This window comes from Oncorhynchus masou, chromosome 29 (assembly GCF_036934945.1).
Source record: "Oncorhynchus masou masou isolate Uvic2021 chromosome 29, UVic_Omas_1.1, whole genome shotgun sequence".
NCBI classification, from domain to species: domain Eukaryota; kingdom Metazoa; phylum Chordata; class Actinopteri; order Salmoniformes; family Salmonidae; genus Oncorhynchus; species Oncorhynchus masou.
Window position 1 is genome coordinate 90,954,684 of NC_088240.1, and position 12,617 is coordinate 90,967,300.

The 12,617-nt window shown below is 50.8% G+C and overlaps 1 protein-coding gene across 1 annotated transcript in view; it reads left to right on the forward strand.

Moving 5' to 3' along the window:
- LOC135519836 (intermembrane lipid transfer protein VPS13B) overlaps nt 1-12,617 on the forward strand; it is a 764,993-nt gene that overhangs the window by 700,536 nt on the left and 51,840 nt on the right. The window contains 5 exon segments of the mRNA XM_064945043.1: nt 1,823-1,999; nt 8,608-8,815; nt 12,172-12,260; nt 12,262-12,326; nt 12,329-12,357. Coding sequence (XP_064801115.1) covers nt 1,823-1,999; nt 8,608-8,815; nt 12,172-12,260; nt 12,262-12,326; nt 12,329-12,357 — 568 coding nt within the window.

Genomic DNA, 12,617 nt, shown 5'->3' on the forward strand with positions numbered 1-12,617 from the left:
AGAATGACACCTTCCAGGCCAGGTAACACACCTTCCAGGCCAGGTAACTGCACCTTCCAGGCCAGGTAACACACCTTCCGGGCCAGGTAACACACCTTCCAGGCCAGGTAACACACCTTCCAGGCCCTGTCATTATCCACACAGAGAAGAGAAGTCTGGGGCTGAGAGAGAGTCAGCTGATCCTGGGACAGGGTCACCAGGAACAACTACTGAACACTGAGAATGACCTGACAGGAGGGAGGGAGGGAGGGAGGGGTCTCCACAGTCCAAGTAGAACTGATGGGAGGGAGGGAGGGAGGGGGAGGGAGTCCAAGTAGAACTGATGGGAGGGAGGGAGGGAGGGAGGTAAGGGTCTCCACAGTCCAAGTAGAACTGACAGCTGAGTGACAGGTAGACATTGGTCGTAGTCCTCTTAGTTCTGAAGCCATGTTATTCTGTTGTCTGGGTCTGATGTATCCTGGAGGGTTGTTGATTGAGTGCTGCTAGGATGGGTCACCCTCTCTGATCCCAGACCTGCTGAAACACCCCGCCAGACAGGAAGTAACTAGACCACCCGACCCAGTTAACCATGGCTTTAGTTTCCACTTTAGACCCCAGTTAACCATGGCTCTAGTTAAGATCCACAGAGTAACACAGTGGATACTGGCTGTAGTGGGTCAGTTAGGATCCACAGAGTAACACAGTGGATGCTGGCTGTAGTGGGTCAGTTAGGATCCGTGGGTCAGTTAGGATCCACAGAGTAACACAGTGGATACTGACTGTAGTGGGTCAGTTAGGATCCACAGTAACATGGTGGATACTGGCTGTAGTTAGGATCCACAGAGTAACACAGTGGATACTGACTGTAGTGGGTCAGTTAGGATCCACAGAGTAACACAGTGGATACTGGCTGTAGTGGGTCAGTTAGGATCCACAGAGTAACACAGTGGATACTGACTGTAGTGGGTCAGTTAGGATCCACAGAGTAACACAGTGGATACTGGCTGTAGTGGGTCAGTTAGGATCCACAGAGTAACACAGTGGATACTGGCTGTAGTGGGTCAGTTAGGATCCACAGAGTAATACAGTGGATACTGGCTGTAGTGGGTCAGTTAGGATCCACAGAGTAACACAGTGGATACTGGCTGTAGTGGGTCAGTTAGGATCCACAGAGTAACATGGTGGATACTGACTGTAGTGGGTCAGTTAGGATCCACAGAGTAACATGGTGGATACTGACTGTAGTGGGTCAGTTAGGAGTCACAGTGGATACTGGCTGTAGTGGGTCAGTTAGGATCCACAGAGTAACACAGTGGATACTGGCTGTAGTGGGTCAGTTAGGATCCACAGAGTAACACAGTGGATACTGGCTGTAGTGGGTCAGTTAGGATCCACAGAGTAACACAGTGGATACTGGCTGTAGTGGGTCAGTTAGGATCCACAGAGTAACACAGTGGATACTGGCTGTAGTGGGTCAGTTAGGATCCACAGAGTAACATGGTGGATACTGGCTGGGTCAGTTAGGATCCACAGAGTAACACGTGGATACTGGCTGTTGGGTCAGTTTGGACCCACAGAGTAACACAGTGGATACTGGCTGTAGTGGGTCAGTTAGAGTAACACTGGGGCGTCTGTGGAACAAGCAGAGATCATATTTCACCCCAGACAGTGGGAATCAAACCCACATTGGACTAGCTGTGTGTGTGTGTGTGTGTGTGTGTGTGTGTGTGTGTGTGTGTGTGTGTGTGTGTGTGTGTGTGTGTGTGTGTGTGTGTGTGTGTGTGTGTGTGTGTGTGTGCGTGTGTGTGCGTTATATGAAGACTAACCTGTCTGTCCGTTGCAGTGAGGACGAGGATGCGTCTCACTGTGCGGTGCCCATCTCCACCGGTGTGATCAAACAGATAGTGAACAGGAACCAGGCTGCGTTGGAGGACAGCCAGGACCACATACTGGCAGACTTCTACGGTCTGAGGAACAACAGCCAGCCTCCATGGCCCTACGTCAGCAAGGACACAGACAGGTACTGTGTGTGTGTGTGCACTGCTGTCTCTTGTACACTAAGGACCTGGGGAAGAGCTGCAGGTGTACAGAAGAGGAGGAGAATTTAGATCCTCAGAGAACCCTGGTTTAGATCCTCGGAGAACCCTGGTTTAGATCCTAGGAGAACCCTGGTTTAGATCCTCGGAGAACCCTGGTTTAGATCCTCGGAGAACCCTGGTTTAGATCCTCTGAGAACCCTGGTTTAGATCCTAGGAGACCCTGGTATAGATCCTAGGAGACCCCTGGTTTAGATCCTCGGAGAACCCTGGTTTAGATCCTAGGAGACCCCTGGTATAGATCCTAGGAGACCCCTTCTAGATCCAGACATTCACACTGGTTTGATCCCAGGAGACCCCTTTTAGATCCTAGGAGACCCCTGCATTTAGATATAGATCCTGGACATCGGGCATAGATCCTCGGAGACCCCTGGTTTAGATCCTCGGAGAACCCTGGTTTAGATCCAGGTGACCTGCTGGTATAGATCCTGCGGAGACCCCTGGTATAGATCCTAGGAGACCCTGGTTTAGATCCTAGGAGACCCTGGTTTAGATCCTAGTAGACCCCTGGTTTAGATCCTAGGAGACCCCTGGTTTAGATCCTCGGAGACCCCTGGTTTAGATCCTAGGAGACCCCTGGTTTAGATCCTGGAGACCCCTGGTATAGATCCTCGGAGACCCCTGGTTTAGATCCTAGGAGACCCCTGGTATAGATCCTAGGAGACCCCTGGTATAGATCCTCGGAGACCCTGGTTTAGATCCTAGGAGACCCTGGTTTAGATCCTAGTAGACCCCTGGTTTAGATCCTAGGAGACCCCTGGTTTAGATCCTCGGAGACCCCTGGTATAGATCCTAGGAGACCCCTGGTTTAGATCCTCGGAGACCCCTGGTATAGATCCTAGGAGACCCCTGTTTAGATCCTGGAGACCCCTGGTTTAGATCCTCGGAGACCCCTGGTTTAGATCCTAGGAGACCCCTGGTTTAGATCCTAGTAGACCCCTGGATTAGATCTTAGGAGACCCCTGGTTTAGATCTTAGGAGACCCCTGGTTTAGATCTTAGGAGACCCTGGTTTAGATCCTCGGAGACCCTGGTTTAGATCCTCGGAGAACCCTGGATTAGATCCTGGGAGACCCCTGGTTTAGATCCTCGAGAACCCTGGTTTAGATCCTCGGAGAACCCTGGTTTAGATTCATCATGTTTCCAGACCAGACATTCACACTGTCGTTCTGTTCTGCCAGAGATTTCTGACACGAAGGACAGGGCCATGTTTAGATATAGTTTGGCACATCGGGCATCAGAGAGCAACGCAGATCAAACATCATATTACTAATTAATGGTGACCTGCTGACTGGATCCAATGTGGAGCAGCTTCTGTCAGGGGGCTGCATGTTTTAGATGTGTGAGATCTGACAGTCCACTCCCTCCCCCCCCTAATTACTGAGGTGTTTCTCTCTCGTTAAAGGCCTACACACAGAAAAGAGAAAGAAAAAAGCATTTACCTCTTCAACTTCCTGTGCCCTTAACACACAGTGTTTAGACTCTCAGAGCCAAGAGAGCGGTTAGTTACCCTAGCGACCGCACCGTACTCCGAGAGCCCTGGACCTCTGTCAAAACAGCCTCAGTGTATAAATGTTATACAGGAAAACTCATTAAATGGTGGATGTATGTTCCCATGTTTAGAGATGTTGTTCACGGTCCAGGGATCAGACTATTCCCATGTTTAGAGATGTACTTTAGACCAGGGATCAGACTGGGGGTTCCATGTTTAGAGATGTACTGTTCACGGTCCAGGGATCCTGGGGGGTTCCCATGTTTAGAGATGTGTGTTCACAGTCCAGGGATCAGACTTCCATGTTTAGAGATGTGTGTTCACAGTCCAGGGATCCTATTTCTAAATAGGCAAACTACACTTTCCCTTCTCTGGGAAATTAACTGAAATAGTGATAGGTCCCAAATGGCCCTATTCCCTATATAGAGCACTACTTTAGACCAGAGCCCTATTCCCTATATAGAGCACTACTTTAGACCAGGGCCCTATTCCCTATATAGTGCACTACTTTACACCAGGGCCCTATTCCCTATATAGTGCACTACTTTAGACCAGGGCCCTATTCCCTATATAGTGCACTACTTTAGACCAGGGCCCTATTCCCTATATAGTGCACTACTTTAGACCAGGGCCCTATATAGTGCACTACTTTAGCCCAGGGCATATAGAGTCCTGGTCAAAGGGCCCAAAGAAGAGCACTATATATAGAATAGGTCGTCATCGTTACCTCACCGTCCGTCTCTCACTGGACCTGGTTTCCTCTTGGAGTCTCTGGATACAGGTCCTCCTGGACCACCTTCACTAGGTCCTCCTGGAGTCTACCTTCACTACAGGTCCTCCTGGAGTCTACCTTCACTATAGGTCCTCCTGGAGTCTACCTTCACAACAGGTCCTCCTGGAGTCTACCTTCACTACAGGTCCTCCTGGACCTGGTTTCAGGTCCTCCTGGAGTCTACCTTCACTACAGGTCCTCCTGGAGTCTACCTTCACTACAGGTCCTCCTGGAGTCCACCTTCACTATAGGTCCTCCTGGAGTCCACCTTCACTACAGGTCCTCCTGGAGTCCACCTTCACTACAGGTCCTCCTGGAGTCTACCTTCACTACAGGTCCTCCTGGAGTCTACCTTCACTACAGGTCCTCCTGGAGTCCACCTTCACTGCAGGTCCTCCTGGAGTCCACCTTCACTACAGGTCCTCCTGGAGTCTACCTTCACTACAGGTCCTCCTGGAGTCCACCTTCACTACAGGTCCTCCTGGAGTCCACCTTCACTACAGGTCCTCCTGGAGTCCACCTTCACTACAGGTCCTCCTGGAGTCTACCTTCACTATAGGTCCTCCTGGAGTCTACCTTCACTACAGGTCCTCCTGGAGTCTACCTTCACTATAGGTCCTCCTGGAGTCTACCTTCACTACAGGTCCTCCTGGAGTCTACCTTCACTACAGATCCTACTGGAGTCTACCTTCACTACAGGTCCTCCTGGAGTCTACCTTCACTACAGGTCCTACTGGAGTCTATCTTCACTACAGGTCCTCCTGGAGTCTACCTTCACTACAGGAACTAGACCTGGAGTCTACCCTCCTGGAGTCTACCTTCACTACAGGTCCTCCTGGAGTCTACCTTCACTACAGGTCCTCCTGGAGTCTACCTTCACTATAGGTCCTCCTGGAGTCTACCTTCACTACAGGTCCTCCTGGAGTCCACCTTCACTACAGGTCCTCCTGGAGTCTACCTTCACTACAGGTCCTCCTGGAGTCTACCTTCACTACAGGTCCTCCTGGAGTCTACCTTCACTACAGGTCCTCCTGGAGTCTACCTTCACTACAGGTCCTCCTGGAGTCTACCTTCACTATAGGTCCTCCTGGAGTCTACCTTCACTATAGGTCCTCCTGGAGTCTACCTTCACTATAGGTCCTCCTGGAGTCTACTTTCACTACAGGTCCTCCTGGAGTCCACCTTCACTACAGGTCCTACTGGAGTCTACCTTCACTACAGGAACTGGACCTGGGACCTCCTGGAGTCTACCTTCACTACAGGTCCTCCTGGAGTCTATCTTCACTACAGGTCCTCCTGGAGTCCACCTTCACTACAGGTCCTCCTGGAGTCTACCTTCACTACAGGTCCTCCTGGAGTCTACCTTCACTACAGGTCCTCCTGGAGTCTACCTTCACTACAGGTCCTCCTGGAGTCTACCTTCACTACAGGAACTAGACCTGGGACCCTCATGGAGTCTACCTTCACTACAGGAACTATTAGTCCTTAGTGTTCAGTAGAGTTGGGTGTTTCAGCAGTCAACAGTTACATAGACATTCAGCTACATGTCATTGTTGAAATATTCCCCATGTAATGCTAATGGGGAGCTAACATGGCCGCCCGCCGTAGAACGTTCTAGTCAAGTAAATGCATCTTTGCTGTCTATGTCTCTGTACATCCGGAGTAGGACAGAGACATGGTTTTGATGTTAACATGACCCCACGACCCCTAGTGGAAGGCCGACAGCTTTGTATCTGCCACTCTGGTGCTGATCACTGTGTGTGTGTGTGTGTGTGTGTGTGTGTGTGTGTGTGTGTGTGTGTGTGTGTGTGTGTGTGTGGGTTGTGTGTGTGTGCGGTCCGTGTGTGTTGTTGGTGTGTGTTTGCGGTGTGTGTGTGTTCCGTGTTGGGTTGGTGTGTGTGTTGTTGGCGTGTGTGGGTTGGTGTTGTGTGGTCCGTGTGTGTTTACGGAGGTGTGTGTGCGGTCCGTGTGTGGGTTGGTGTTGTTGGCGGTCCGTGTGGGTTGGTGTGGGTTGGTGTGTGTGTGTTTACGGAGGTGTGTGTTGTTGCCGTGTGTTTGCGGTGGTGTGTGCTGATGTGGTACATGCCCATGTGCCTACCCAGATGCCTGTTGATTGATGTTGTTTGTATCTGCATATTAAGTTGTTTGTTTCCATGTGTTTCTGCGTACTTCCATGGCCTGCCTCCGTGTGTCTGTTTTGCGTGGTTGAAGTTGGATGCTATGGTGATTGTTCATGTCTGTACCACAGATGTCTAGTGGAGGACTTATCTCAGTGGGACAGAGACCTCCATGTTGGAGTGGAGGCCTTATCTCAGTGGGACAGAGACCTCCATGTTGGAGTGGAGGCCTTGTGGAACAGAGACCTCCATGTTGGAGTGGAGGCCTTATCTCAGTGGAACAGAGACCTCCATGTTGGAGTGGCCTTATCTCAGTGGAACAGAGACATGTTGGAGTGGAGGCCTTATCTCAGTGGGACAGAGACCTCCATGTTGGAGTGGAGGCCTTATCTCAGTGGGACAGAGACCTCCATGTTACAGGTGTATAGTGGAGGCCTTATCTCAGTGGAACAGAGACCTCCATGCTGGAGTGGAGGCCTTATCTCAGTGGGACAGAGACCTCCATGTTGGAGTGGAGGCCTTATCTCAGTGGGTCAGAGACCTCCATGTTGGAGTGGAGGCCTTATCTCAGGGGGACAGAGACCTCCATGTTGGAGTGGAGGCCTTATCTCAGTGGGACAAAGACCTCCATGTTGGGTGGAGGCCTTATCTCAGGTGGACAGAGACCTCCATGTTGGAGTGGAGGCCTGGGGGACAGAGACCTCCATGTTGGAGTGGAGGCCTTATCTCAGGGGGACAGAGACCTCCATGTTGGAGTGGAGGCCTTATCTCAGTGGAACAGAGACCTCCATGTTGGAGTGGAGGCCTTATCTCAGTGGGACAGATCCATGTTACAGGTGTATAGTGGAGGCCTTATCTCAGTGGAACAGAGACCCTCCATGTTGGAGGGAGGCCTTATCTCAGTGGGACAGATCCATGTTACAGGTGTATAGTGGAGGCCTTATCTCAGTGGAACAGAGACCTCCATGTTGGAGTGGAGGCCTTATCTCAGTGGGACAGAGACCTCCATGTTGGAGTGGAGGCCTTATCTCAGTGGGACAGAGACCTCCATGTTGGAGTGGAGGCCTTATCTCAGTGGGTCAGAGACCTCCATGTTGGAGTGGAGGCCTTATCTCAGGGGGACAGAGACCTCCATGTTGGAGTGGAGGCCTTATCTCAGGGGGACAGAGACCTGTGTTGGAGTGGAGGCCTTATCTCAGGGGGACAGGACCTCCATGTTGGAGTGGAGGCCTTATCTCAGTGGGACAGAGACCTCCATGATGGAGTGGAGGCCTTATCTCAGTGGGACAGAGACCTCCATGTTGGAGTTGAGGCCTTATCTCAGTGGGACAGAGACTCTCCATGTTGGAGTGGAGGCCTTATATCAGTGGGACAGAGACCTCCATGTTGGAGTGGAGGCCTTATCTCAGTGGAACAGTGACCTCCATGTTGGAGTGGAGGCCTTATCTCAGTGGGACAGAGACCTCCATGTTACAGGTGTATAGTGGAGGCCTTATCTCAGTGGGACAGAGACCTCCATGTTGGAGTGGAGGCCTTATCTCAGTGGAACAGAGACCTCCATGTTACAGGTGTATAGTGGAGGCCTTATCTCAGTGGGACAGAGACCTCCATGTTGGAGTGGAGGCCTTATCTCAGTGGAACAGATACCTCCATGTTACAGGTGTATAGTGGAGGCCTTATCTCAGTGGGACAGAGACCTCCATGTTGGAGTGGAGGCCTTATCTCAGTGGGTCAGAGACCTCCATGTTACATGTGTACAGTGGAGGCCTTATCTCAGTGGGACAGAGACCTCCATGTTACAGGTGTATAGTGGAGACCTTATCTCAGTGGGACAGATCCATGTTACAGGTGTATAGTGGAGACCTTATCTCAGTGGGACAGATCCATGTTACAGGTGTATATGGAGACCTTATCTCAGTGGGACATATCCATGTTACAGGTGTATAGTGGAGACCTTAACTCAGTGGGACAGCCCTATCCCAAGGAGCTGTATAGTTGTTGATGTTTACATTATTTAACTGTATATCTCTGTGTTGTACTGTAGGCCTGGATCAGAGGTCCTAGCCCAGTGGGACAGCCCCCCCATCCCAGGGAGCTGTATAGTTGTTGATGTTTACAGTATTTAACTGTATATCTCTGTGTTGTACTGTAGGCCTGGATCAGAGGTCCTAGCCCAGTGGGACAGCCCCATGCAGGTGAAGTTGTCAGCCTGGAAGCCTGGTCTCAACACTCTTCTAGTAGAGCTCATCCCCTGGGCCCTGTTGACCAACCACTCTACATGGGACCTCTGGCTGTTTGAAGGAGAGAACATCGTCCTGCAGATACCCGCTGGAAAGACCCTCGTTCCTCCTAACTTCAAGGTGAGAGAGGAGAGACCCTTCATTTATATAGACTGGTTTTTGGATGTATCACTGACCAAGATGGCTGCCATTATCGTCACCTAGAGCTTTGCAGGTCACTAGTGTATTATACACTCAGTGGCCAGTTTATTAGGTACATCCATCGAGTACCCGGTTCAGACCACCCTTTGCCTCCAGAACCACTTGAATTATTTGGGGTATTTGGTATTTTATTAGGATCCCCCATTAGCTGTTGCAAAAGCAGCCGACCTCTCTTCACAAGACTGCTGCTGACTGGATGTTTTGTATTAGTCTCTCTGGTCTCGGTAAACCCCAGACACTGTCTGTAGGAGCGAACCATTGTCGTGAACAGGGTGATGTACCTAATAAACTGGCCACTGAGTGTATACCTCTATGGGCCAGACAGGGCACTCTATTTTTTTTAAAATCTTTATCTAACAAGGCAAGTCGGACCTCAAACCCCATCACTGGGTACTAAGGTCTGTCTGTAGGGGTTCAGACCTCAAACCCCATCACTAGGTACTAAGGTCTGTCTGTAGGGGTTCAGACCTCAAACCCCATCACTAGGTACTAAGGCTGTCTGTAGGGGTTCAGACCTCAAACCCCATCACTAGGTACTAAGGTCTGTCTGTAGGGGTTCAGACCTCAAACCCCATCACTAGGTACTAAGGTCTGTCTGTAGGGGTTCAGACCTCAAACCCCATCACTGGGTACTAAGGTCTGTCTGTAGGGGTTCAGACCTCAAACCCCATCACTGGGTACTAAGGTCTGTCTGTAGGGGTTCAGACCTCAAACCCCATCACTAGGTACTAAGGCTGTCTGTAGGGGTTCAGACCTCAAACCCCATCACTAGGTACTAAGGTCTATCTGTAGGGGTTCAGACCTCAAACCCCATCACTGGGTACTAAGGTCTGTCTGTAGGGGTTCAGACCTCAAACCCCATCACTGGGTACTAAGGTCTGTCTGTAGGGGTTCAGACCTCAAACCCCATCACTGGGTACTAAGGTCTGTCTGTAGGGGTTCAGACCTCAAACCCCATCACTAGGTACTAAGGCTGTCTGTAGGGGTTCAGACCTCAAACCCCATCACTAGGTACTAAGGTCTGTCTGTAGGGGTTCAGACCTCAAACCCCATCACTGGGTACTAAACCCCATCTGTCTGTAGGGGTTCAGACCTCAAACCCCATCACTAGGTACTAAGGCTGTCTGTAGGGGTTCAGACCTCAAACCCCATCACTAGGTACTAAGGTCTGTCTGTAGGGGTTCAGACCTCAAACCCCATCACTGGGTACTAAGGTCCATCTGTAGGGGTTCAGACCCCATCAAACCCCATCACTGGGTACTAAGGTCTGTCTTTAGGGTTCAGACCTCAAACCCCATCACTGGGTACTAAGGTCTGTCTGTAGGGGTTCAGACCTCAAACCCCATCACTAGGTACCTAAGGTCTGTCTGTAGGTTCAGACCTCAAACCCCATCACTGGGTACTAAGGTCTGTCTGTAGGGGTTCAGACTCAAACCCCATCACTGGGTACTAAGGTCTGTCTGTAGGGGTTCAGACCTCAAACCCCATCACTGGGTACTAAGGTCTGTCTGTAGGGGTTCAGACCTCAAACCCCATCACTGGGTACTAAGGTCTGTCTGTAGGGGTTCAGACCTCAAACCCCATCACTGGGTACTAAGGTCTGTCTGTAGGGGTTCAGACCTCAAACCCCATCACTAGGTACTAAAGTCTGTCTGGTATCAGAGGTCTCTCTAGTCTCGGTAAAGAGCTCAAACCCCATCACTAGGTAGGACCTCAAACCCCATCACTAAGTAGGACCTCAAACCCCATCACTCGGTAGGACCTCAAACCCCATCACTAAGTAGGACCTCAAACCCCATCACTAGGTAGGACCTCAAACCCCATCACTAAGTAGAACCTCAAACCCCATCACTAAGCAGGACCTCAAACCCCATCACTCGGTAGGACCTCAAACCCCATCACTCGGTAGGACCTCAACCCCATCACTCGGTAGGACTCAAACCCCATCACTGGGTAGGACCTCAAACCCCATCACTAAGTAGGACCTCAAACCCCATCACTCGGTAGGACATCAAACCCCATCACTCGGTAGGACCTCAAACCCCATCACTAAGTAGGACCTCAAACCCCATCACTCGGTAGGACCTCAAACCCCATCACTAAGTAGGACCTCAAACCCCATCACTGTAGGTAGACCTCAAACCCCATCACTAAGGGACCTCAAACCCCATCACTCTGTAGGACCTCAAACCCCATCACTAAGTAGGACCTCAAACCCCATCACTAAGCAGGACCTCAAACCCCATCACTCGGTAGGACCTCAAACCCCATCACTAAGTAGAACCTCAAACCCCATCACTCGGTAGGACCTCAAACCCCATCACTCGGTAGGACCTCAAACCCCATCACTAAGTAGAACCTCAAACCCCATCACTAAGTAGAACCTCAAACCCCATCACTCGGTAGGACCTCAAACCCCATCACTCGGTAGGACCTCAAACCCCATCACTCGGTAGGACCTCAAACCCCATCACTAGGCACTAAGGTCTGTCTGGTATCACAGGATAAAGGCTGATGGCTACAGGAAACTAGCGTAAAGCCCTACGTGTGTCATAGTCTGTGAAACAGAAACACATAAACATTGTTTCCATAGCACCCGCGATTTATGAGGTAACGGCCGAGAGGAGCTGGGACTGGCCGACTCAGAGAGCAGGGCTTTGTGTGTGTCCATATATTCATCATAATCACTGATAGATTTGAACCTAGTCTCTCGGTCTCTCTCTTTCTCAATCTGTCTCTCTCTCTGTCTTCATTCCTTCCTCTCCCTCTCTGTCTCTCTCTCTCCCTCCCTCTCCGTTTGCCCCTCTCTCCTCCATCTCTGTCTCTCTCCCTCTCTTTATCTCTCCCTCTCTAACTCTCTCCTCTCTTTGTCCCTCCCTCCCTCTCTCTTTGTCCCTTATCTCTCCTCTCTTTGTCCCTCCCACCCTCTCTGTCTCTCTCCCTTATCTCTCCCTCTCTCTCTTGTCCCACCCTATCTGTCTCTCTCCCTTATCTCTCCCTCTCTTTATCCTTTCCTCCCTCTGTTTCTCTCTCTCCCTCCCTCCCTCTGTCTCTTTGTCTCTCTCCCTCCCTCTGTCTCCCTCCCTCCCTCCCTCCCTCTCTCCCTCCCTCCCTCCCTCCCTCCCTCCCTCCCTCCCTCCCTCCCTCCCTCTCTGTCTCTCTCCTTATCTCTCCCTCTCTGTTGTCCTTTTCTCCCTCCCTCTGTCTCTTTGTCTCTCCCTCCCTCCCTCTCTCTCTCTCTCTCTCTCTCTCTCCCTCCATCCCTCCCTCTCTAGGAGGCGTTTCAGCTGGGTATCTACTGGTCCGACACTAACACGGTCCATAAGTCCACAGCCCTGAAGCTGGTCCATGACCTGACGTCTCCGCTGGAAGGAGGGTGTCAGTCCTGAGGTCCTCACACTGGACGAGGAGGGCTATGTGGAGGCAGAGATCCCCTAGGGAGGAACCCTGGTAGACAGAAGGTTAGGGACTCTCCATACTTACATCCTCCCCAAGCTACCTTTCTCTACGTGATACATGTGAGGCATTTAGCAGATGTTGTTATCCAGAGACACTGACAATTGTTAAGTTCAACAAGGTAGGAACAGGTCACTGTTATTACATTCAACAAGGTAGGAAAACAGGTCAGACAACCACATATCACTGGTATTACATTCAACAAGGTAGGAACAGGTCACTGTTATAACATTCAACAAGGTAGGAACAGGTCACTGGTATTACA